A 27,555-nucleotide genomic window follows, 5' to 3' on the forward strand; every position below is an offset into this window, starting at 1 on the left:
CCTGATACATTGCTAGCTAAGATTAACAAAGGTGATGCTCTGCCTTCTTGCCTCAGCTCTCTTACTGTAAACAAGTGTCCTTTTTGTGTCTGTTTCATGTCACATTTTTGTGCTTTTTTGTTGATGATTTCTGTTTAAAATGGCCCCCAAGCTGTCTCGTGTTCCTAAGTGCAAGGAGGTTGTGGTGTCTTGTGGAGAAAACATACGTGTTAAATAAACTTCATTTAGGTAAGAGTTATAGTGCCGTTAGCCATGAGGTCAAAGTGAATGAACCAACAATACTGTACATCCAGAATAAAGAAGAAGAAATTTATCGATCTGTATGCTCCTCCAGAAACTGCTAAAGTACCATCCATGGTGCATAATGAAGCCATGGAAAAGCTGAAAAAGTAAACTTATGGATTTGTGAGATGATGGCCGATAAAAAGAGTGTAGGGGACAGCATTGTTGTGAGGCCGAAAGCTAAAGAAATTCATGAGCAGGTTATCCAGTGTCAGAAGAATGTTACACTCTTCTTGGCTATTATAAAGATGGCATATAATTACTTGTGAGAAATATATATTAAATAAGATGTCTTTAAACAGAAACACATAAAATAAGATTACTTATTGATTGAAAATGTTTTTACCAGAGGCTTGCAGGAAACTAACCCTGTATTTTCTTAGGAGCAATAATGCCATATTTGCTAATTCAGTGATCGGATGACATTATATAACTACCATAAATTACAAGAATGTATTTCCAAATGGCTGTACTCCCGTCGTCATTAGATGAGAGTGCTCCCTTCACCTCCAGCTAACAAAAAAATGTTGTTTTAAATCTTTATATCTGATAACCTGATAGTTGAATAATGTTATCCTGTGGTTTTAATTTACATTTCTTAATTGAGTAGGTAAAATGTCGACTATCTTTTTGTGTTATAGAGCCATTCATATTGCCTTTTGTTCATATATTTTTTGCTTTCTCTTTGGATATTTGTCTTTTTCTTATTGATTTGTAGCAGATCTTTATATATTAAGATAATTATTACTTTTCCAATGCTGTGAATTGGAAATATTTCCATAGTTTGTCATTCATCCCTTGACCTTTTTTCCCCACATGGCAAAGAATATACCATAAACATTTTTTTAATATAGTTAAATGTATCAGTCTTGTCTTTTATGGCTTCTGGATTTTGTTATAGTTTTAAAAGCTTTCTTTAAGAAATATTTAAGAGTCGTTTTTGTGTTTGATGTTTTGTGGTCTTTTGGTATTCGTAAGGAATTTAATCCTCTTAATATGTAACACTAATCGTAAGTCCTTTTCAAGCTGAGTAATAGAATAATGGAAGATCACAGGTTTAGGAAACCAAAAGTCCAGTTTTAATTCCAGTTTGCGCACTCACTAAAATGACCTAAGCCGTGTTACGTACTTTCCGTGAGCCTCAGGTTCCCCATCCAGGCTTTCTGAGTTCTACAGAAGACAGTGCCTGGCATATGACAGATTCTGAATATTAGTTCCTCCCTCTCCTGCTTCTCTGAAGTCCTTGATTAAGAAATAACTTGTTAAATTAAGACATGTATTAAAAGAAAGAAAATAGGGTTTTTTACAAAAATATTCTATAATTTAAATTGTAAATAATTCCTGCTGAGTTTCTCAAGCTAGCCTGCACTAGCTATATGCTGAACTGATCACCATAAACTGATTTGAATTGTTGGTATTAATGTCAGTACAATGTACCTCTTTTTTTGTTTGTGAAAAAGCGTTAAATCTGAATTTCTAGGCATTGAGTTACTTTCTGTAAGGACTCCTAAAGTCTATATCTAGAAAATTTATTGGAAACCCTTCAATATAAAAACATTTAATGTGGTCAGTCAGCATACCCAATATATTATGTTTGTAAGTCTGAATTTGTTATATATTATATTTCCTTAGCGCAGGCTATATTTTTAGAGGTAATAATACAGTTTAAAATAATCAAAATTGTGTCTTTAAAAAGAAATATAATGCAGCGTTTTTATCCTTTACTTTCATGGTTAGATTGACTATATGTCTGTGAATTTCTCTTGGCTAATTCATGAGCAGTTAACTACTATAACATTTGGGATGTAAGGAGAAGTTACAATTTTAGAAATATCTTAACTTTGTATTTATGAATACAAGTGCACTGTCACAGCTTTAGGGAAATTCAGTAAGACTTCAGTGCCTTTGCTCTATTAAGCAATTTAGAATATCCCAGACCTTGCTCTGGACTTCAAGATTTTTGAAGTTCAAAGGAGATGTGTGAGGAAGAAAAAACATCTGGTGAAGAGAACTTGCTTTGTTGCGTGACACTGTTTTCCTGCACTCTTCAGTAGAGCGTCTGTTGAGCAGGTTGGCAGGTTTGATAATTAATTAATGATGAGGGAATGAGCCACGTATCTGAGGAACTCAGTTTTGCCCCTTACTGCTTCTTTCTTCCCCACATGTCTGGCAAAACCTTCAGAGTCTAGGATCACTGATCCCACAGTTGTGTCTCAACTCAAACACTTGTCTTCAGGCTTAATTAGCTTGGAGATATAAACAGATGGATGGCCTGGGACCCAGAGAGTTTAGTGTTGAGCAATGCAGTTTTATTATCAGGGACTTTTGAAATTTTTGTTCGAGAAGTGCCTCAAAACTTAAAAAATGTCTTTAAAAAAACTTAGAATTTTGAAAGTATGTACTGAAAGGTGACCAGTTTTTGTGTTTATCTCTGTATGTTTGTGAATTTTTCTTTTTCTAACTTAATTTAGGTATAATTTCAAACTTACAGAAAAATTATGAGAATAGTACAGGGTACACCCATGATCCCTTTATTCAAATTCACCTATTGTTTTCATTTCCCCCATTTATTTTGCCATTTTTACTTCCTCCTTCCCTCCCTCTTCCCTTTACACACACACACACACACGCGTGGACACACACACACACATACGTACATTTTTTCTGAACTATTTAAGACCAAAATGGAGATTTCAGGGGTCTTTACTCCTAATATTTCAGTGTATATTTCTTAAGAACAAGGTCATTTTCTAAATCATATACAGACATCAAAATCATAACATATAATATTAATACAAACTATTATCGAATCCATAGTCCCTTTTCAAACTCCATCAATTATCTCAGTAATGTTCCTTATAACACGCCCCCACCCCCAGTCCAGGATCCAGTCCAGGATGACATGTTGCATTTAGTTGTCGTGTCTCCTTTGTCTCCTTTAAATGTAAACAGTTTCTCAACTTTCTTTGTATTTTTTGCCTTTGATGTTTTTTAAGAGTTCAAACCAGTTATTTAGTAGTGTTCCTATATCAGATTTGTGTGGTGTTTCCTCATGCAATTCTGGTTCTGCAGTTTTGGCAAGAATATTGCAGAAGTAGTGATGAGTCTCAGGGTGTCTTATCAGGAGGCACATTGTGTTGATTTGTCCCTTAATTGGTGTTGTTAGTGTCGATCATTTAGTTAAAGCGGAGTTCATCAGGTTTCTCCACAGTGAACTTGCATTTTTCCCCTTTAATAAGAATTTTATGGAGAGATACTTTGAGACTATGGAAATAGCCTGTTCCTCTTCAAATTTTCACCAACTAGGTTTAGCGACCATGATGGTATACTAACTCTGTTATTTTTTCTGTATTTATTAGTTGGCATTTTCCTGCAGGGAAGAGCTTTCTCTTCTCTCCCGTTTGTTTATTAATTTATTTGTTTGCATTAGTATGGGCTAATTGGTTCTTATTTGTTCAGTGGTGATAATTCATTATTATTATTATTTATTTTGACACTTAGATTGACAGATTTGGCTAGTGGGAACCCCTTCAGCCTGACCGCTGGTCCTTTTGATAAGTCCTCATCATTCTTTGAGTACTTCCTTACTTTTTGGCACAAGATGTTCCAGATTCTTTTTTTTTTTTTTAATTTTTTATTATGGTGACATTGGTTAATGACATTCAGTAAGTTTCAGGCGTACAATTCAACAGTATCCAGATTCATTTGATGTTTTCTCTGCCCCAGCCTTAGAATTGACATTTCTCTAAGGAATCCTGATTCCTTTTCACGCAGAATGGTATTTAGAAACCAAGACTTGCGCACACACGTGGACGTGTGTGTGTGTGTGTGTGTGTGTGTGTGTTAAAGGAAACTACGTTATGGAATATTACATTTACTAAATCACTGTGTACTGTACGTATGAATGTGTGTGCGCGTGCATGTGTGTCTTTAATGTTACAAGTTTCAAACAGAAGAGCATTTATTTTACATGTAATAATCATAAGTTTTAACAAGAAAGAAATACATTTTTCATTTCACAGTAAATGGTATTACACAGTTTTGAGTACTAAATCATCTTGACATTTATGAAGGAGCAAATGGAAAGTAGGGAACTGAGTGTGAAGTATAAAGCTATCTTTAACTGTTCTATTAAAAAGCAAAGATCTATTTTCCGTCTGTGATCTGAATGTGCCTATTTGTGCTCTCTTCCGTGGCAGTGGAATTTCTCTGGAGCCACACGACGGAGAGCATGTGTGTTGGGTACATGTCAGCCCAGGATGGGAAAGCCAAGGTAAGCGGGAAAACTGGGACGTAACCTGTAAACCACACAGCCATTGTGTAAACCTCTAACAGGCTAAGCTGATACACATAAATGTTTTCAGCTTCTTTTGGGCAGCAGTCTATGATTTTTACGAGAATTTGATTAAGAACAGGTAATGATCCCAAAGAAAATCTGCCGGTTTTTTTATGCTTTGATGATGAAGCAGGGAGGATTAGGAAAACATTTTTTTTCCCATCTCGTTCTTCTTTGTCCATTGTGAATAATTGGAAAAGAGGAAGGTGGGATTGGGAAGAGAAAATTGGAGTGAAGCTGATGGGCCGACATGACTGGGTGATTTTGCAAGGAGTGTTGGAATAGATAAAGGAAACCAAGGCAAAGAAAGCCGAGTGCCTGGACTGCATTCTGCATGTGTGAGGGCAGAGGTAGCTGATGTGCTTGCAAGTACGACCTGGCTCGTGCTCCGGTGTGTTCTGGCATGCCCTGGCATGGTGTCCTCGTGGGCAGAGGCAAGGACCGTGGCACATATCCTTCAGCGAGTCCCAAGAATCACATGAACACCCACACAGCCCCTTTTGAGTTGCTTGGCTTAGAGTAAGAAACATAATTTGTGGATTTTATTTTATACTCGCCTCATGTTCTTCTTGTTCATAAAATTTTTAGAAATAGCCGTGGCACATGATGTTTACTCGGCATTAAAATACCTCATTTTCAAAGCCGTGAAGTTAGGCAGCCTCTTGTTTAAAGGACAGGATTTATTTTCCACATTTGAAAATATAAGTAAAGAAACTTCTGATATAAACTATCTGATAGAGATTAAATCATTAACAAATTACAGATACATGTAAGAAAGAGTAGTTTATTGCTTATTTGTCGTGAAACACCCATTCAGACTGGCCTCTGCACATGATCCAGCAAGCTGGCAGCGTCACAGGGCTTCTGTGAGTCCGGCGTACGAGAGCACCTCATTAGACAAGGATTGGCTTACATTTGTGAAACTAGGACTGAGCTCCCCCTCCTCTTTGTATCACCCTCACCTAATACAAGATTCATATTGTATCAGCAGACCTGTTTCATAAGAGTATGAATAAAGATTGCTTTACTTCATAGATTACAGAGAAGGAAATTATAACTGCCCATTTTAAAGAGGATTTACAGGTTTAGAGCAACACTAACTTATAGAATTTTCTGTGATGATGGAAATGTGTTTCCCAACAGGATAGCCATTAGCCATATGTGGCTCTTAAGCACTTGAAATGTGGCTAGTATGCCTGAGGAACTGAATTTTAAATTTGACTTAGTTTATGTTTAAATAGCTGTATGTGGATAGTGGCTACCGTGTTGAACAGCATAGGTTTAAGAATGAGTGGGAAAATGGTTATACGAGTATTTTCAGAACATTCTTTTCTTCTCAATGACAAAATAGTTCCCAAATATAAAATAGGCCTGATAAGCCACAAGAATCCTTGCACAAGAATGGCTTGCAGCCGTTTATGTTTCTCTCACCCCTTACATGTTGACTGAGCTAAAATTGCTTTTTAACAAAAGAACATTGTATGAGGTGGACCTTAATACTGAAGCCAATCTGGTGGGGTATGGTCATATTATTAAGTCCCTTGTGTTGAAATGTTCTTGTTATCCCTGCTGGTTGCCTGTGGAAGACACCTTACTATTTAACATGAAATATGGTTGGTAAAGAGAGGGGAGTCCTGCCTTGAACCCTAAGACGTTTGGCCTCTAGTTGCATTGCTTGACATCTGGTGGATGTGTTTTTCATATTGCTGGTAAATTCTCCAGCTGGTAGTCTTGATTAGGTCAACAGATACAGCTGTTCCTCTTGCCTCACTTGTAAATTATGTTTTTGACCTTCTTTACAGAGAGTCAATCCCTCTCCCTTTCTTTCTCCTTTGAGCCTGTGGCTACAAATGCTTTCCAAAAAAAAAATCCCCAAACACTAATGCTTTGGCTGCTGGAATTCTATTGAACAACACACACACACACACACACACACACACACACATGCCAGGCGTCACACACACACACACACCCCCTATCTCTTCTGTCCTAAAGGCTGGAATTTTATTGTATCGTAAGTAAGACAAAGTTATAGATGAGAAATGAGAAGCTGGGCTCAAAAGAGAAAGGGCAAAATTTATATTCTTTTTAAAAGAGTAAACCTTTGGCCTGTCCTCCCGGTTTCCTGACTTCTGTTAAAGACTTGTCGAATTGGTGGCACAACTGTTCAGCATGATAATCTCACATAATGTTGAGAACCATGGTAGCAAAATGAGAAACTAGGCATCTTTAAAAATTTGTTTAAATTAATTTAAAAAATATTTCTAAAAAGTTTTTTTTCTTTTTTTTAATTTGTCTTGCTTTCCAAAAATTGTCTTCTTTGTGCTTGTTACCAAATTCAGAAACTAATAAATCCACCTGGCCATTTGAACATTTTATGTAAGCTGACTATGTTTAATGCAAGTTGAAATAAAGCTCACCTCAAAATCTTACTGCTTAAAAAGGCTGGATAATAATCAATATCATTGTAACCAGAATCCATTTATAATTTGAATAAACAGAAGTAGGTTCTTTTACAGGTTTTTCTTTTATAAAATGTTCTTTCAATTATATCATTTAATTTTTAAAGTCTTCTGTAGCCTAAAAAGATACGTCTTTTTATTGAACAAAAATTAGGGCATTGATACCAGTTGGATTTAAAAATCAGATTGCTCATATGGTACCTAGAGAGCAGTTAATGAACAGTTTTTAATAAACACCCAATGTGTACACTAATGTAATATGAACAGACGTTAAAACGGACATGGAGCTTATTCAAGTATAATAAGTGAAACCAAGCTTTCTTTTACCGTGTAGAGGTCACTTTTTATAAAAACTCGTCCTTGAGGAGGAGCAGGCTATTTTGTGGCCTTAAAGTGTCTCCCCACAGATTTCTTATTAGATACAGGAGAAAATAATAAGTATACAATGTAGGAACCAGGTAACAACTTGGCTGCGTGGTCAAAATTATTGTCATCAGCAATGGGCAGATGGACATCATATGCCTCTCTAGATGTGATAACTTGAGAAAGATACAACATTACTTTTGTTCAAGGGCCAGCTGTATTCTTTCCTTGTGTGCGTATGCAGGTGGTGTGTGTGTGTGTGTGTGTGTGTGTGTGTGGTGAAATAATGCATTTTATTTGTAAAAAATAAATTTTGCTTTTTTATTATGAAAATGATATGTGCCCATCTGATTTTTTATCATTATTATTGTACCTATGGTGTGAATATACCATGGTTCACTTAACTGATCCTCTGTTATTAGACATTTAGGTTGCTTATACACAATGCTGTAATGAACATCTTCGTACATAAATTATTCTCTCATTATTTCTTAGAAGGGAGCCTAAGACTTGGAGTTTCTGGGTCAAAAATGATATTTTTTTAGCTTTTGCTACATTTTGTCAAATTGCTACTCTGAAAGGTCGTAGCAATTTTTATTCCCGCTAACCATGCATGAGGGCAGTGGCCTTCTTCAGGTAGCATTGGAAGTTGGTTATCGAAGGAGTCAGCTGCATTCTTAAAAAATATCAATGTCATAAAAGATAAAGGCTACAGAAATGTTCCAGGTTAAACAATACTGAAGAGTTGTGACAACTAAGTGCAATAACTATCCAGGACTAGATCCTATACAGGAGGAAAAACCATGCTTTTAGTGCATTATCAGGTCAATTTACGAAGTTGGAATATGGGTGGTAAAAATTGTTTTATCATTGTTAAATTTATTTGATATAACTGTACTGTGTTATGTAAGGAACTATTACTTTTAGGAAATACAAATTAAAGTATCTAGGGGTAAAGAACAATAATATATGCAATATCTTTTGAATGATTCAGAAAAAAACGTGGATGGATGTATAGATAGCAAATTGCAAAGCAACTGTAGCAAACTATTAATTAACAATATGTGAACCTAAGTAAAGGATATTTGAGTGTTCCTTGAACTATTCTGTAGTTTTGAAATGATTTTCAAATAAAAAGTTAACTATCACCCTTGGATATTATGGCACATTTGATTAGTACTTTGGGCCTTGCAGTTGAAATGAACAAGTATTGGAATGGATGCAATGCCAGGAATTTGGAACCTGGGTTCTCCCTCTACTCCTTGCACAGTGAGAGACTTGGTGTGATCATGCTGTCTCTCTGCATCTCACAGGACTTATCTGTAAAATGGGAATAAAAATAGCTTACTATGCCTTAAGTCCTGCCCAGGATAAAGTATGCGATAGAAACAAGGAAGCAAAATCTTATGTCTGAACATAGATGACTGATCCCCCATTAAGTCCTTCATATATTATGGATATATTGTATATATTATGACCCTTCACCCTGATACGTGCTTCCAATCTGCAAAATTCTAAATTCTACATGCCAGATTACATAAGCAGATATGTTGCTATTCAATTTTCAGTAGGATTTTTGTGATGCCAATGTATCTACCATGTTTTGATGAAGACAGTTTCTGGGACTTCTTTAAAAAAATTCTCAGTAGTTATCTCTTTAGAAAGGATAGCACAGATGATATTTCTGAGACCTTTTTGTTATAATTAACTTCTCAAATAAAGCCATAGGAGGAAGACTTTACAGTCATGTGCAGCTTAATGATGGGACATGTTCTGAGAAATTCATCATTAGACAATTTTGTCATTGTGTAAACATCATATAGTGTACTTCAACAAACCTAGATGGTATAGACTACTACACACCTAGGCTACATGGTATATACCATCTTTATGGTATAGCCTGTTGCTCCTAGGCTACAAGCCTATATAGCATGTTACTGCATTGAATACTGTAGGCAGTTATAGCACAATGGTAAGTATTTGTGTATCTAAACATAGAAAAGATGCAGTAAAAATATAGTGTAAAAGATTTTTAAAAATGGTACACCTGTATGGGGCGCTTATTATGAATGTACCTTGCAGGACTGGAAGTTGTTCTGGGTTTGTCAGTGAGTGGGTGGTGAGTGAATGAAGGCCTTGGACATTACTGTACCCTACTGTGGACTTTATACTGTACACTTAGGCTACACTAAATTTATTAAACAACATGAGATTAAGTCAAGCAAAAGAAAAACTGATACAATCAAGAGACACTGTAAACGCAAGATGTAAGAAGCTGCTGCTGCTATAACATGGCATACTGTTTTATAGCAGTATTTTTTTATAAGTAGAAATAGTACACTCTAAAATAACAGTAAAAATAAAACAGTAAATACATAAAGCAGTAACAGTCACTTATTATCATTATCAAGTATTATGTACTGTATATAATTATATATGCTATACTTTTATGTTTGATTGGCAGTGCAGTAGGTTTGTTTACACCAGCATCAGCACAAACACGTGAGTAATGCATTGTGCTTTTACATTAAGACAGCTAGGACATCAGTAGGCAATAGGAATTTTTCAGCCCCATTATGCTCTTATGATACCACCATCATAGATGTGGTCTGTCATTGACTGAAACATCATTATGTGCCCCATGACTATATAAAACTTGAGGTACACAAGAAAGAGATCAAAAGAAGTAAGAAAGAGACTTCCACTTCTAATTAGGATGAAGAAAGTCACAAGAGGCTGTTGCTCCTACTCCCAACAATGAAAATGAGCTGGATGAACTATGAAAATTATCCAAAAAGATGAATATGCTAAAAAAAACCTAAACAAACTAAATTTCAAGAAGAGAGAAGCCCTTTCTAGGAGAGAAAATACTCTTGAGTGCTTCATTCCTGGCAGAGCAGCAGGAAGGGGAGTAAAATCGACAGATGAGTATAAAGAGAAACCAACCAAACTTTTAATGAACAACATTCATTGGCAACATGTGAGCTGATGTAACAGATTAAAATCTCGAGAAGTCCCAGTCACAGGGTGAGTCTTATACCCAATATTAGTTCATCCCCATGAAGTCTTCAGGTGAGCACACCAAAGGGCAAGGAACTGAGAGTGAGTCGTCATGGTGCATAGGATTTTCACCAAATGCATGGCTATGGCCAAAGAAATGCTGGAGGCAGAGCAGACAAGCTGAGAGATGTATGCCATGGCACAGAAATCTGGGGGAGGTTATCAAGAGCAAAGAGAACACCTAAACGTCTCAGAAAGTTGATGCCTGACTATAAACTAAAGGAAATCTTCCGTGGTTAGAAAGCCGGCAGCTAGACTATAAGACAGAGAAGTCTCCAGAGTCTCACCAGGGCTCAGATCCCAGACTGCTTAAGGGAAACTAACTGATCCAGACCTCAAAATATTAGCCAATAATGAACTTAATCTAAAACTGCCAGAAAGCCCAGAACCAGCTCAGGTAGAGATTAGGTAGACTCAGAGTCCTAACCTAGTGGAAAGGGTGTGTTATTTTCTTAGGATAAATATTATTCGTTTGAAATATTATTTACTGTTTTTTACATGTAACGTCTGTCATACAAAAAAAAAATTTATTATGAAGAAGTCAGAAAAAGTGATTTATACTTAAGAGAAAAATTAGTCAATAGAAGCTTACCCACAGATGACCCACATGTTGGGATTAACAGAGAAAGACAATAAAATAATTATAATAACTATAAAAAAGAAACAACAAAATGGAAATGGTAAACTGAAAAATACACTATTAGAAACAAAGAATTTATTTGATACCCTTAACAATAGACTGGGGTGGAAAATATGTTTAGTGAACTTGAGAACCAGTAAATACAAATTATCCAGACAACCACAAAGAGGAAAATGAATTTAAGATACTAAAGAGAGTATCTATGACCTGAGGAACTATAACAAGTGGTCTAAAATATGTGCATTTGCAATTATATCCATAAGCTTCTTAATGTTGCTCACGAGGTAGCTCTAAAGTTCTTGCACTGCTGTAAGATAATTTGTGCTAAAGCCTTTTTAATACCTAGAGTAACAAGTTTAAATATAATAACTAAATTTGCAACTAAACTAAAAAACAATACAAAGCACAAAAGAAAGAACTACAAATTACTCAACCCAAAAATAGGCAGGAAAAGAGGAACAGAAAAGCAAAGAACATGTGAGACAAATAGAAAACCAATACCAAAAGACTTAAACTCAGCATTATCAATAATTAAAAGTGAATAAACATTCCATTTGTTTATCCAAGTGTTATATTTTTCAGTTGTTAAAAATTTTACAGTTATACTTGACATCAATATTATATTAGTTTCAGGTGTACAGCATAGTGATTAGAAATTTATATAACTTACAAAGTGATCTCCCTGATTAATCTAGAACCCTCCTGATACCATACATATTATTGACAATATTCCCTATGCTGTACTTTACATACCCATGATTATTTTGTAACTGTCAATTTGTACTTCTTAATCCCTTCACCTTTTTCACCCAGCCCCAAATCTCCCTTCCACCTGGCAGCCATCAGTTTGTTCTCTGTATCTATGAGTCTGTTTCTGTTTTGTTTATTTTATTTCTTAGATTCCACATATAAGTAAAATCATATGGCATCTGTCTTTCTCTGTCTGACTTATTTCACTTAGCATAATATCCTCTAGGTCCATCCATGTTGTCACAAATGGCAAGATTTCATTCCTTTTTATAGCTGAGTAATATTCCATTATGTATGTGTCCAATATCTTCTTTATCTAATCCTCTATCAAGGGACACTTAGGTTGCTTCCATATTTTCACTGTTGTAAACAATGTTGCAATGAATATGGGGATGCATATATCTTTCAAATTAGTGTTTTGGTTTTCTTTGGATAAATATCCAGAAATGGGATTGCTAGGTCATAAGGTAGTTCTATTTTTAACTTTTTCCATAGTGGCTCCACCAAATTACATTCCCACCAACAGTGCACAAGAGTTCTCTCTTCTCCACATCCTCACTAACACTTGTTTGCTGATTTATTGATGATAGCCATTCTGACAAGTGTGAGTTGATATCTCATTGTGGTTTTAATTTGCATTTCTCTGACAATTAGTAGCATTGAGCATCTTTTCATATGTCTGTTGTCCATCTGTAGGTCCTCTTTGGAGCAATGTCTACTCAGGTCCTTTGCCCATTTTTTAATCAGATTGTCTTTTTGGTATTGAATTTGTGAGTTCTTTATATATTTTGAGTATCCTCTTATCTGATATATCGTTGATGAATATCTCCCATTCAGTAGGTTGTCTTTTTATTTTGCTAATGATTTCCTTTGCTGTGCAAAAACTTTTTAGTTTGATGTAGTCCCATTTGTATTTTTGTTGTTGTTGTTGTTGTGTCCCTTACCTGAGGAGATATATCTAAAAAAATATTATCAAGAGAGATGTCAGAGTTTACTGCCTTTTTCTTCTAGGAGTGTTATGATTTCACATCTTACATTTAAGTTTTTAATCCATTTTGAGTTTATTCTTGTATATGGTGTAAGAAAGTGGTCTAGTTTCATTTTCGTTTGCATGTATCTGTCCAGTTTTCCCAAAACATCGATTGAATAGGCTGTCTTTACCCCATTGTATGTTCTTGCTTCCTTTTTCATAGGTTAAAAGACTGTATAGGTGCGGACTTATTTCTGGACTCTCTATTCTTTTCCATTGATCTATTTGTTTATTTTTATGCCAGTAACATGCTGTTTTGATTATTATAGCATAGCCTTTTAGTATAGTTCGATATCAGGTAATGTGATACCTCCAATTTTTTTTTTTCCCAAAGATTGCTATAGCTCTTTGATCCTGGAGCCCCTGCTTTATAATCTGGGCAGGTTACAACTCTGACCCTAGGTATTCTTATCTTTAAAGTGGAGATATTTCTGATCCTTTTATAGCATTTTAAATATTAACTAAATAATATAACTGAAGTGCATGTAATAGATGCTACATAATCATGATGGGTGATGATGGCAGTGGTAGTGGTAGGAGGAAGAGGTGATGGTAGAAGTTGTATAGAATCCCTCTTAGGGCCATCACATCATGCAACTCCGCAGCCTCATTTATGCTGTAATTTTACTCCCAAATGTGCCATTTACATTGCCTATGTCAAGAGTGATAACCTCCTGGATTTTCACCCTACTCTTCTGGTGGAGATGGTGATGGTTATTACATTTTGGCAATACAGAACTCTAACTTGTAAATATAAACCAACTGAAAAGTGAATTCAGAGATCTCAGAAGAGTAAAAATTGTTTGAAACTACATAAATAGATACACCCCTTCCCCAACTCTATAATTCAGGCCGATAGGGTGGTAATGGAACCTTTTAAAAAAGCTATCTGACTAGAGAACTACCAGCTTGACGGCATCACAAACTGGTTTTTATGAAATCTAAGATTTGCCTGCAGCATTTCTGTTAAGCTCACCTAACTGAATAATTTTTCCTTTAAAAGAGGGAAAATATTTCTTTGCTAGCTACTGTTGAATTTCTTTTGCATGAACCTTGAACATGGAGGCAGTCTTCTTGGATTCCACTGAGCACTTGAAAGTGGAACACTATAGGTGTATTGACTTAAAAGAGACTTTACTTCCATGATAGTGGCCCATGGAATTCAATCACTAGATGGATTTATTGGATCATATTTTAGATTTATGAAGAAACACCTAGATACAAGTTGACCTTAGTCTAAACCAAATTTTAACTACTTTTGATAATGTAGTCCCCATGTTACCCAACCATTGAAGGAATCTGATCCCTGGCAGGAAGCCGACTGCCTCAGGATGGTGGGTTAGGCACCACCACCAAGCTATGTACTAAGAAAACATCCCAGACAGCTAACTTTGGCAAGTGCACTTATGAAACACAAGGCAAAGTGGCTAATCAGTGATTTTACTTGTACTTTTTAAGCTTGCCCAGAATTTCAAATATAGAAAATTGCTTTTCTTTTCCATGCTTTTAGGACTGCCAGGATGATCTCGTTGGGTCTATTTAGAAAGTTCTTTAGACAAACAGGAGAAGATTGTAGAAGATTGAATATGTGCAAAAGAAACTTTAAGACAGAAGTTTCCTCGGCTTCAAGTTTATTTCTAAAGGTAGTTGGTAATATTATTTTTGCCTAATTAGGCTTACACCATCAGTTTCTTCCAAATGTTTCATTTGACATTGCTCTAAAGTAATAAATAGAATAAACACAAAGAGAGAATTCACCATGTTGGCAAGAGCATAAATCTTCTCAGAGGTATTAACCATATTTATCCAAGTAAATCTCATTTTAATCATAGTGTAGGGTCAGATCTTTACAGAGATAAGTATGTCTATTACTTGGACCTATAAATCCCCATGTTAATTGAAATGAATAAGCTTCCTTTTTTGGTATAGCAACATGAAAAATAATGAAAATATGGCTTACTCTACCTCTGCATACTTGTATAGTCATTAGTCTACATAGTTCACATCAGGTGTGAACTTCACATCAGAATGTCACCTTATTACCTTGTAGCACCCAACATTTTAGGAAAATGTGTACTTGCCCAAAGAAGATACATGCCTACCGTTTGCCCACAGGACACGTTACCATGACATGTAACTGAGACAAATGTCCTCAAGAATGATTAACCTTATTACCCACAGTAATTATTACAGAATGGTGTTTTCTTTCTTTCTTTTGGTTGGAAAGCCGTAGACAAATGATGAAAGGAATCTCTTCTTGCTTCTTTAATAAACAAAAAAGGCCATAGCCTTGGTCATGTCTCTTATTTCATGTTATCTTCCTAATGCAAAACAAGGTATTGGTTCTATGATTGTAAATATTCAGGATTACTTGTTGATTTTATGTTGTAAAAACTTTTATATACATTCTTAAAGAGTTGAGTGACAGGAGCTGAATCTAGCAGGCATGTCATATATGTGAAGGTGGTAATGGCCATACAGGGTCTAGAGTATGTCGGCATTCCACAGATACATCTTTAGCGAGTGACTCTATGTTGAGGTTTAAGGTAGAACTCTTGAGTCCAAATAATCGTTTGGACACACCATTTCTCCACCCTGTCCTTCCTTCCCAGTAACCTCCAGATTTGAGATCAAAAATTAGATTCATCACCAGATCACCTTTTATAAAAAATTGAAAATGTTTACACAAAAGTTTTGAATTTATATGAAATACAAATTTTGAATTAAAATTTTATATAAAATTTAAGCATTTTAATTTTTCATAAAAATACAATTATTTGTCTCTTGACTTATTCTTGACTATAAGAACATTAGATTTGTCAGCACCGAGACCCACTTCCTATGCAGCTAATGATTGGAACCAAGTGGTAGCCACCCTGTTTGCTGGGGCCTGGGCACTCCACTTGGACAGTCTTATACCTGGCCTGCTTCACTCACAGTCACTTGAGACTGATCCATGTTGTAGAGTTTGAACCCTAAGCAAAGTCTATCTGCTAGCATACATTTCCATTGTACTACCATTCATTCAAATAATATAGTTTCTGTCTTTTTTTAAAGCTTTCGTCTTGGAGTGTCCATTCTGTCTAATCCTAAAGATTAAAACTCATTTATGATAGTTATAGTGTATGACTTTTATGTCTTATAAGTAAAACAGTGGTGTAAATTGGTGAAAATTTAATATTTTAGTAGTAACTAATTGAGACATTTGGAAACAGTTGAGCTACTCTTTATTTACACATCTTTCAAATACTTCTGGATGCAATAAGTGGTAGGTACTGACGATTTACTTTTATGCTCTTGAGCTGTCATCACTGTACTGTACATGTTTGGACTGTACTGTCTGCTGCAGTGTTGAAGGCATAAAAAGAAACTTAATTTAGGATGAGGGCTGTATTAACACTTTGCTAGTAGAAGATGCTTAAGTACTTGGAAACAACTTTTCTTTACTTGAAATAAAAAATTAATGTCATTTTAAATGTGCCTTCTGTAACAGATGAAAACCCAGTAATCCCCTAATTTGTTCCTTTGATAGCTTTTATAGATATTATGGTAAAATCTTAAACCTGCCAAATTATACTGCTCCATTAAAAATGTTTATGATGTGTATTTTTAGGACAAAAATGGAAGACCTTGGCAAAACAAGCTCTTAATAGGCAGTTATTAAAAAGCCCCAATAGTTCTCGACTAAAACATACTTCCATCCCAAATATCTACAGACATTCAAAGCCACATGGTCAAACAAGAAAGCTTGGTCTTTAAGGTGATGACTTCTTAGGTATGACAGGTTCCTGAATCTAGTAATTTATATTTTTGTTCAGTAGGCCATATTTGGAGCAAAAACAAACAAACGAACAAACAAAAAGCCCAAAAAACAAAACAAAACAAAACAAATAACATTTTCACCATCAAAAATGACAAAAATGCATTTTTTCCTAACCTCAGTTAATCAGTGTTAGAGCTAATCAGAGGTTTATTAATAGTGACTGATAATGATTGACTAGGAAGTAAGCCTTAACTCTTTGCCTTTAAAATTTAAGCTATTAAAGAAACTTAGTTTACCTAGGACTAGAATTAAATTGTATAATTCATGTGAATGATGATAATGACCTGGACTAGAGTGTTAGCTCTACTAGTGGTGAGAACCAGTTGGATTCTGTGTATATTTTAAGACTGAGCCAGGGAGATTTGCTGATGGATTAGATAGAGGTATGAGGGAAATAGAGAAAGCAACAATGACTCCTAAGATTTTGGCCTGAACAGTTGGGAAAATGAAATTTCCATTTACTGGGGTGAAGAAGAAGGTGAGAGAAGAGGAGGAAGTTTTGAGGGGAAGTAGAGAGAGCCTAGTTTTGGACATGTTAATTTTGAGATGTCTATTAGGCATCACATGGAGATGCCCACTAGGTAGTTGGATATATATGTCAGGTGAGAGGACTAAGCTAGAGATATATATTTGGGAATCACAGCATAGAAATGCTGTTTAAAACTACAAAGCTTCATGAGATCACCAAGAGAGTGAACATAGACAGGAGAAAAGATCCTGTGGAATTCCTGTGTTTATATATAAATTGGGGAGATAAGGAGGAGCCAGCAAAGGGACACTGAGAAATGGCTGTATAGGTTGGTAGATAACCAGGAGATTGTGGTTTCTTAGAAACCAAGGAAAGAAACTATTCCAAGAAGAAGGTGATCAACTTTATCAAATGATGTTGTCTGGTCCCATGCAGTTAGGTCCAAGAATAGACCATTGGAGTGGTCAAAATGAAAACCTGATTGTAGAAGGTTTAAGGAGAGAGTGAAAGGAAATAATTTTAGATTACAAGGATAGACAAGTCTTTTAAAGAACTGTGCTGCAATCAAAGTAGAGAAATGGAGTGGTAACTGAAAGAGAAGATAGGTCTGGAGAGGTATTTTTCTTTCCTCATTTTCCAATGCAGCCATATGTTTCACTGTATGTTCAAAATACTTCATAGATATTTTTCTATAAAATGAACTGAGGAGAAGTAGTTTAACTGTTGAGTCCTGGGGTACCCTAACATTTAGTTGTTTGGAAAGTGAAGGAAGAACCAGCAAATGAAAAAGGGAAATTTCAGCAGCCTTTTTGTAATAGTTCTGGGTGTAGCTGGAATTCAGGGAAGGCATTCATTGACATTTGGGATGAGTTGCCTTAAAGAGTCATACAGGTTTCTTTGCTGAAGGATGCCTGAACCTTTTTGTCCTCATGTGCCTGTCTAGCTCTAAGAAGAATGGACTGGGGCCAAGCAACCTGGTGGTAGCATTTCCCTGACATTTGACCATGCTCCTTTCTGCACCGTCCTCCCCAGCCCCCCAAAAAAAAAAAAGCATCTCCTGGGACCCAGCAGAAGTCAGCTTGGGAAATGCCAAAATCTTGGTCTCAATTCCTTAACAGTTTTTTGGGAGTTACAGGGGTCAGATCAATAAGAAATCAGGAGCAGATGGTTTTGACAAGGAAAACTTACTTTAAAGAGTTTGTCGGTGGTTTTTATTTTTATCCCTCCAAAATTCCTCACTGACAGATCAACTGAAATTCTCAGAAAATAGTCGATTACATAAATAGTAGTTTCACTCTTTATTATAGTTTAAACATTAGCCTTTCATTTCTTTTCAAATACAAGATGCTATTTTCAAGCTATAGTAAAATTCATGTTATCTGGCAGCTTACCAACCAGAAGATTGTAACTGACATTTTGGATTTTCACCCAGCGCAAATAATCAGGATGCTGAGACTTCCCTAGGCCTCTGAGCTTTCACCAAGGAAACAGTGGCTCAGAGCCTCCCCTTACTAGCAGAAGGCAAACTCCCAGCCTCGGTGCAGGGATTTGGCGGGGGCATCTGCACCTCAACCTAGAGTGCTCAGCTAGATCCTCTCTTAGCTCAGCACCTCCTGCCATCATTGGTCCCTCAGAGAAGAAATCTCTAAGATATTAAGTTACATATATAATATTACACAGCTACAAAGAGGAGAGTTAAGATTCGGGCCAGAGAATCTGAATTCCAGAACCCAAGCTTTTAAGTCATCTGAAGAGGCCTAAGCTGGAGATGTATATTTGGAAGTTGCAGCATATAAAGTCTTTTTTTAAAACTGTAAGCTGGGTGAGATCGCTAAGAGTGAACATAGACAGAAGAAAAGAGGCCTGAGTCCTGGGAAACGTTTTTGTGTTTAAGTTGCGGGGGAGGCGGCAGTGCGGGGGGATGAGGAGCAACCTGCAAAGGAGACTGAGAAGTTGTGGCCATAGAAGTTGAGGACAGCCAGGAAGTGTGGAGTCCTAGAAACCAAGGGAAGAAGGTGTTTCAAGGAGAAAAGAATGACTTATATTTGATCGGATGCTGTTGCTGGGTACTGGGTGGACATTATAGTTACTTTATTCTTTTTTTTTGCCAGTGCTAGGGAGTGAAGTGGGGACACAGGCATGGCTTCCAAAATGGATCTAGAACAGTAAGAAAGGACAGAGTAATTTCTCAATAGACTATGTTGCTGCATTAAACACTCACTAAATCACCCTGCTACATAATTAAGAAAATACAGGAAAAGACAATAAGAAAAAAACTTTAATCCTGGCCCTGAGTGACTCTTTCAGGAATATAGTAAGCTACGCCGTATTAACTACTGTTAACATTTTGGTGTATTTTCTTTTGTTTTTGCAACTGATTTTTTTTTTTTTTCACACAGTTATGATTGTATGGAATACATGGAATGGCATATAGTGTTATATTCTTTTTAAAAATCAATTTCTAATGTAAAAATAGTATGTGTTTCTCTAAAAGTATTTGAAAATGAAGAGTAGAGAAAAATTTAGAAATCAGAGTAAAGAGTGTAAAAGGTCTCTACAATCTCAGTATGTACCATTAACAAAATGGTATCAGATATGTATTTCCATATGTTCTATGTGATGTACCTTCCTACCTTTACAGGAGACAAGCTTTGTTGCTGCAGAGGTGGAGGTACAAATTTTAGGGGTGGGCGTGGGAAGTTTGGTGAAAATGCAGCTGACTGGGCCCTAACATTAGATACCCTGTTGTAGTGGGTCTCGGTATATGGTCCTAAAACCACCCTCTCAGAACATCGCTCTTAATGTTATGCTGGGTCTAAGGAGAAGGTGATACAAAGCCCTAGGACCAATTGAGATTTTAATTAGTTCTTAGAAGAGATATTTAAAAATCTATAACCTGAGTTCTAGAAAAACCTAGGCATGTGGGGTTTTTTTGGAAAAAAAAAAATAAACAGCATCTAGGGGGTCTTTTTAAAGCAAAACTAGATAGACTGTTAGAATCAAAAAGAACTCTGAATATAATTGAGTCATACTTTTCATTTTTCTTTACAAAGATGCTGAAGTCCAGGGAGCTAGTGACTGACTTTCCAGTACAGAGACTAATCCATCAGCAGCAAAGTTAAGGCTCAAACCCAGTTCTCTGAATCCCAGAATCATCCTGAAATTTATTGGTACAATTCGTGGTAATAACTTTTCTCAGAAAGCCTTATTTCATCCTGAAAAACTACTTAGTCATAAACCTCCTGCAGTGAAAGGTGTGTGTCTTAACAGAGCTAGATTTAGAATCCTTCATGGTAAGTCTTTGTGGGAGTAAAGAGAGCCCTAAATTTGGAGTCCTGAGGCTTTCATTCAAGTCTCAGTTTTTCCACTTCCTCTGTGACCGTAAGCAAACCACATAACCATTCCGAACTTTGCTTTTTTTTTTCACCTGAAAAATATGTGTAGTATACGTTTTTCTACCTGGCATGGTATTTTGAAGATCTTGATGCCAAAGCACTATGCAAACTAAAGCGTTATGCTAAAATAAGGATTAGGTATTTTTACTAAGATTTCACAAGGAACTAGTTTCCACATCCTACAGAAGCCTTCAGAACAAGATCCATGTGTGTTTCATTCTTTTTTCTCTCATAGTAAGTGCAGAATAACTATTTGCTAAATAGCGGAGAGCTTTATCACCTTTGGCAAAAATGGAATATTCATGATAATTCACCGTGCGAGTGGTGGTATAATAGGGACTGTGAGGATTGCCATATTTATGTAGATGCCTTCACTGGGCTTTTAAGCTAAAAATAGGAGGACAGTCTTGCCTGATGTTGCCTCTGAAGTATGGTGGTGTCTGCATGGTAAAAGAAGTCAGTCACAAAAGTGCTGTCAGGCTGGAACAACATGCTGTTCTCATCAGACAGCATTTTAATCTTATTTTAAGGCTCCTTGGACATGATATTTATATGTGAGAACAATAGAGCTTTCCCTTTATGTAGCCTTGTTTTAGTACTAATAATGAAATTTACCATAATGCTGTCTTTGTGTTTTGTCTACATTTACCAATGGATCTTTTATGGCATCCTTGTTTTAAATGTGGAAAATGAAGTAGGGGCAACACAATAAAATGACTAACATATGGCATTAATTCCTCATTCTGTTGATAGTTCTGATTTGTTAGGTTGAACTTAGGAATCACATCTTCAAGTTGTTCTGGCCAATTTTTTACTTTCAGTTTAAAGCAATGATGGAATAGAAGTAAGATGTTTTCGGATTCATTAACAGTGAATATATGCAAAACTACATGAAATCAATGTCAAAGAATGTTAAAACTTTGAAACACTGCTCTAGAAACCATGTAATCCAGAGTCCTTATTTTACAGCTCTGAGACATTCCTTGATTTGCCCAGTATCACACAGGCTTAGGAAGTGAGCACCAAGATCTGTTGACCTGTAGTTAAATGGGGATTTATTCTATAAAATAGACACTTTGTTCTGGACTATATTAAGCAGGTTCATGTGAAACTGTCAACTAGTTGAATACATCTGCTTTCAGGATGAAGTCTGAAGACCAAACTATTTTTAGAGCAGTAAACTGCATTCCAAGGTTTAATGCCGCACACAAAGAATGCTCAGAATATACTTATTCACAAGTTGTGTCTCCGAGAAAGGCAACTCTTGAAAGCAATGGGCAGCAAACTTCTGGGTAAAGGGTGGGGTGAGTCGTCGAGGGCGGAGGGTGGGAGAGGTCTCCTGATCAACTCATTAAGGGGAGGGGGGAGCGGGTTAAGAAAAGCTCATAATAGAAACAAAGCAATAAAACCAACCAGACACACTTCCCCAGCCCTTTTCTTTGGAGTGAGTCATTTAAGGTCTGTCATGTTTGTGCCAGTAAAAGAAAGAAGAGAGTGACTATTATCACATCAGGTAAGAATTTGCTATGTAAGGACATAACATATGCTCAGCCAACTGTGCCACCTCACGGTAACAAATTTACATGCCCTGAGTAGCACAGTGATACAGTTAGACAAGCTTAGCCTGTAGCAAAATGGTCTTTATTCTACAGAATAAATACATTATTCCATATTATACTAAGAAAATTCATGTGACATAGTTAGTAGATGGGAACATACAAGTTATCTAGGACTCAACAATTTGATAAATAAGGCAGAATTAATAGAAGAGAAGATGGAAGGGAAGGGGAATATCTCTCTCTTCAAATGCTCATGGTAATGTAAAATTGATTTTGAGGCACCCGCGTCTCACTCGGAGGGTGTTCTGCTTTCCTGAAGGGAACATGCCCATGCAAACAAGTTGGTCCTAGTGTTTTCCATGTTCCTCCTTGTGCTGAATTCGTCAGAATTTCTTTAATGCAGCAAAACACAACAGACACACAAGGCACACAGCTCCCACTTGACCACGATTTAGGTTGCTGATGTCTCCTATGATCTCTCTCTGAAAGAGGATAATATGTGTGCAGTTGGATAGTGTCAGTCTTGGGTATATGTAGGCTTCTTTTTTCAGAATTTTAAGGTCCACAACTTCAGTATTATTTTGAGTGCTTAATTTATACAAATCTCTTCTAAAATTTATAACAAATTTATAAACTATAATAAAAAACTAAAAAATTAAGAAATATAAAATGTTTAATTTGCAGTTTGTTCTCTTTGATTTCTCAACCCTCATTAAAAAAAAAAAAAATTCTTTAAATAATCTACTGAGTTACTAACATGTGCTAGGCTATTTTTTAGGTACTAAGGAAAAGCAGTGAACAAATAGATAAAACTCCCTGTGCTGTGGGGCTTTTGTGAATATGGGGGAGATAAGTAATGAGTAAGATAAAGAAGCAAAATAGGTGGGTGGTTAGATAACGGTAAGGGTATATGAAAAGCTGAGGCAGAGAAGGTGGTGGCAGTGAAATTCAGGTAAGTAGCCTATGTAAACCTTCCTGGAAAGGTGGCTTTTGAGTAAAGATCTGGCAGAAATGAACAAGTGATCCAGGCAGACATTGGATGGAAGAGCTTTCTGAAGGAGGACAGCGCAGGAGTGTGCTTTATGGTTGAAGAATGACATGGAGCAAGTGGAGAGGAAGAGGGCCTGGCAAGGGGGAGATCAGGTGCATTTCAGCTCAGAGAACCAATGATGACCAAAATATAAGGGGCATTGTTGGATTTTACTCTGTATCACTTTAAGATCACCATATGAACTCATAGAATGAACTCTTTCCCTCAAATTTGTATCTTGAAGCCCTAACCTCCAGTGACTGTATTTGGAATTTGGGCCTTTAAAAAGATGATTAAAATAAATGAGGTCATAAGGATGGAGCCCTAATCCAATAGGACTATGTCCTTGGAAGAAGAGGAAGAGACACAAGGAATGCACATATGTAAAGTCCATCTGTAAGCCAAGGAGAGAGGCCTCAGAAGGAACCAAACCTACCGACACCCTGATCTTGGACTTCCAGCCTCCAGAACTGTGAGAAAATAAATTTGTTATTTAAGCCATCCAGCCTGAAGTAGTTTGTAATAGAAGCCCTGGGAGACTTAGACATTATCTTAACATCCAATTGTCTTTGACAAGAGAACTTTCTGTTAAGTGGTTAAATTGATCTTGAGCAAGCTTTACTATATTAACTGACAGCAGTACTTATTTTGGATCAATCTAAAAGGAGCTAACTCATCCTACAGCTACTATATTTGACTTAAAACAAATAACCCTCCAGATTAATCATTCAAAGCAGAGATAGTAAATCAGTCCAGCCACATACGTAGTTCCTTTTGCATTGGCAGTTTAAAAGCAGTTCTTACAATTTTTTTATTTTGTGCTCTCTCTCTTTTTTTTTTTTTTTAACAGAATTGGCCTTTGGCTGATATGAATGAAGAAGTAAGAATCCATACCTTCTCTTTCCATCCTTCCCCTGCACCCTGCCAAACCATACTTCTGTTTTAATCTCTTACCATCTCTCTTCTAACAAAACTTATTTTTTTAACATCACAAAAATTGATCGGGAGGTGGGAGCAATTGGCTGCTTATGGAGGTTTATTATTTTGAACCCTGTGTTTAAAGATAAACTGAGGCATAGTCAAATTCTTAAGAGTTCATTTGAAGAAAAGTTTATTTGACTTGGGCAGCACTAAACTGGGCGTGGTTAGCACTCCACCAACAGAAGCAAAGAAAAGAAATAATCTGATTGGCTATAGCTTAAAAGCCTAGCTGGCTGTTTGTGATTGGTTCAGGCTGCCACACCTGAACCCAATGGATTAATCATAACTGCAATGAAAAAGGATCGTCAGATATTAGTTGTCCTCTGAACACAACAGGAAGAACACAACTCAGATTGTGGAAAATTCTTGCCAAAAAATGTACTCTAAAGAAGGTAGCTACTATACATCGCTCTGATAAGGGAATGCACGGGCTGCCATATTTTTTTCAAGAGACGCTAGAAATCAAGATGTTCATGTATAACTTCCCCATTTTAAAATACAGTTTATTAATTTTTTTAAAAAGTTGTAAACACTGTGTGGCCCAAACCAAACAAACTTGTTAGCTCTCCCTTACTCAGCCCAAACATGTCATTTTTGTGTCCCACTGCCCTCCAGTTCTGTTTGCCTTCCAGTGCCAAGGCCTCTGGAAAGTCTTCCTCAATTCCTTGATCTGCATCCATCCTCTCCCTCTCATGACTTCCTGTGTCATTTGCGGTTGGATATCTGTAGTATCGTGGTTTATAATAAGAAATACACATTTGGTCTTCGTGATTCCTGACTCAAAGCTTCCAGAACCGTTGGAATTTCCTGATAAGAACAATGGAAGCATCTTTTATTATAATATTTGGTCTTTTGTCCTCAGTTCCTGGGCCATAAGGTGAAATGGGTATCTAGTTATTTGTAATAATCCCCTTTCAACCACATCTCAGATGACGTTAATGAGGTGACTTTTAGAAAGCCCCTGCATAGCCTAAGGATATGGATAGGTTGCCAAGGCAACCAACCCTGTGATTAGAGGGATGAAACCTTCAGCCCCACTGGAGACTGGGTTCAGTTACCAAAGGCCAGTGATTTACTTAATCATGTCTATGTAATGAAGCCTCTAAAAAAATCCCTGGACTACAGTTTGGAGAGCTTCCAAGTTGGTGTACACACAGAGGTGCTGGGAGAGTGGCATGCCGCGAGAGAGGGTGTGGAAGCTTCGTGCACCTTCCCACATACCTTGCTCTATGCATCTCTTCCATCTGGCTGTTTCTGAGTTATATCCTTTTATAATAAACTAGTAATCTATTAAGTGAGTTCTGTTAGCCATTCTATCAAATTATTGAAATCCGAGGAGGAGGTTTGGTAACATCTGATTTATAGTCAGTTGGTCAGAAGCACAGGTGACAAGCTGGACTTGTGCTTGGCATCTGGGGAGGGGAAGGGTCAGTCTTGTAAGACTGTACTCTTACCTGCGGGGTCTGATGCTGTCTCTAGGTAAATAGTGTCACAATTGAGTTAATTGCTCTGCGGTATTGGAAAACACATATTGGAGTATTCTACCCGTGGTCTTTCTCCATGGTTACAGAGGAACCATGTAGTGCATGGTCACATGCTTTTGTTAATGGTTTTCTAATCATTTCATGTGGCTGTACTTGTCTTCACAACAACATTACGTGTTCTTAAAAGGCCATTTGCCAGTATTACAACACTGTGGTTTTCTCTGTAGCACCCAAGCATGATTGTTTTTGAGCCTTAGAAGATTAGCGAAACAGCAAGCGGTATGTATAAAATCCTTAGCAATTGGTAAATACTCAGCAATTGTTAATTATTTTATCAAGAACAGCAAAACAACAGCGTAAAAAAATACTGGCCTAAAGATGTCCCTTTTCTTAAGTCTTTTAGCACGCAGCTAATTTTCATTAAAATATCTCATTCTATTTTTGCAGGCAATCAAACTTTTCAAATAGAATTTCCCAATTCTGGGATATCCAATAATCCGCAGCAGAGATTGGGCTGTATCATGTTCTGTTCTATGGCTATATATTTTTTGAATAATAATAATCTAACATTTATTGACATGTGCTTTCATTGCACAGAATATCTCATGTAGTTCTTATCAACCTGATGATAAATGCTACTATTAGACCCATTTTAGAGATGCAGGTCCAAGGAACTAAGTAACCAGAAGAGGTTACACAGCTAGTCAGTACAGAACCCTGGATGGAGCCATTATTGGTTAAGAAAACACTAGCTGCTATAACAAGCAAACCCCAAAATGTATAGTTGCTCAAACACAATAAGTGTGTTTCTCATTCACATTAAATCCAAATTGGGGTTCCAGATTAGCAGAAGGCTCTCCTCCAGAATGTGATTCAGGATCCCAGGCTCCTTCCATCACATAAGCCTTAAGATCATCAGAGAAAGAACATGGAAAATGTTGCATAAGAAGATTTGCTGCCAGACCTAGTAGTGGCACATATCACTTTAGTCCACTGGTTTCATTTCAGTCATGTACCCATACCCAACTTCAAAGCAGGCTGGGAATGTAGTCCAGCAGTGTATTCTGGAAAAAGAGGAAATGGCCTCAGAATCCAAGGTGCTCTGATTCTGTAACCCATGCACATAGCCATTGTGATAAACTGCCTCTGTAAATTAATTGTGGACTTGGACATAATGTTATATGCTACGTGTACTTTTTTAGCCACCAGTTGATGAAGACACCTCTGCTCCGTTTTAAAATGCTGTTTCTTAAGTTTCTCCATGTCGAAGTGCTTTTCCAATGTCATTTGTTCTATCTGTAAATGCATGCATTGCTCTGACTATAGTATCTTGCTTCAAGCTCTCTCTTCTTTCCTTAAAAGAAGGAAAACTGCAGGGATGTAAAGTAGAGCATAGGGAATATAGTCAATAATATTGTAATAACTATGTATGGTGCCAGATGAGTACTGGACTTATCAGGGTGATCACTTCTTAAGGTATATAAATGTCTAATCACTATGTTATACATCTGAAACTAATATGATATTGTATGTCAACTATAACTGAAAAATAAATTTTAAAAATAATCTAAAAAATTTAAAATAATAAAAGATGAAAATAGGAACCAAATCTTTACAATTATGAAACCGATGAATTAAATATTTCTGAAAGCTTTTTTTAGACTGCATCTCTCTAGATTTTATTTTCCTTACCCCACCAAAGGAAGATAATAACTTGCTTAAGAGAATCTTTTCTTGACTCTTGTGGCAGATCTCAAGCAACTCTAAGAGTGGAAAGATGAATTAAAATATAACCACTAAATAAAGGCTTTGAGACTTTTAAAATTAAATCGTGTGCTTGTAGTTTTCCCAGAAACCACAAAAGAGCAGTCACTAAGGTGGTCTTAAAAGA

At 36.5% G+C, this 27,555-nt stretch overlaps 1 protein-coding gene across 7 annotated transcripts in view; it reads left to right on the forward strand.

Annotated features, from left to right (window-relative positions):
• Positions 1–27,555, forward strand: part of TASP1 (taspase 1) — a 219,565-nt gene that overhangs the window by 186,937 nt on the left and 5,073 nt on the right. For 5 of the 7 annotated variants that reach the window (XR_005655313.1, XM_039874471.1, XM_039874468.1 and 2 more), the window contains one exon: positions 4,482–4,555. The exons of the other annotated variants lie outside the window; for them this stretch is intronic. Coding sequence is in view for 4 of the 5 variants with exons in the window: in XM_039874471.1 (XP_039730405.1) it covers positions 4,482–4,555 (74 nt within the window). In the remaining variant the exon portion in view is untranslated. The remainder of the gene's footprint in view (positions 1–4,481; positions 4,556–27,555) is intronic. 7 annotated transcript variants of the gene reach the window in all.

Source organism: Pteropus medius, unplaced genomic scaffold (genome assembly GCF_902729225.1).
Source record: "Pteropus medius unplaced genomic scaffold, Ma_sr-lr_union100, whole genome shotgun sequence".
NCBI lineage: Eukaryota > Metazoa > Chordata > Mammalia > Chiroptera > Pteropodidae > Pteropus > Pteropus medius.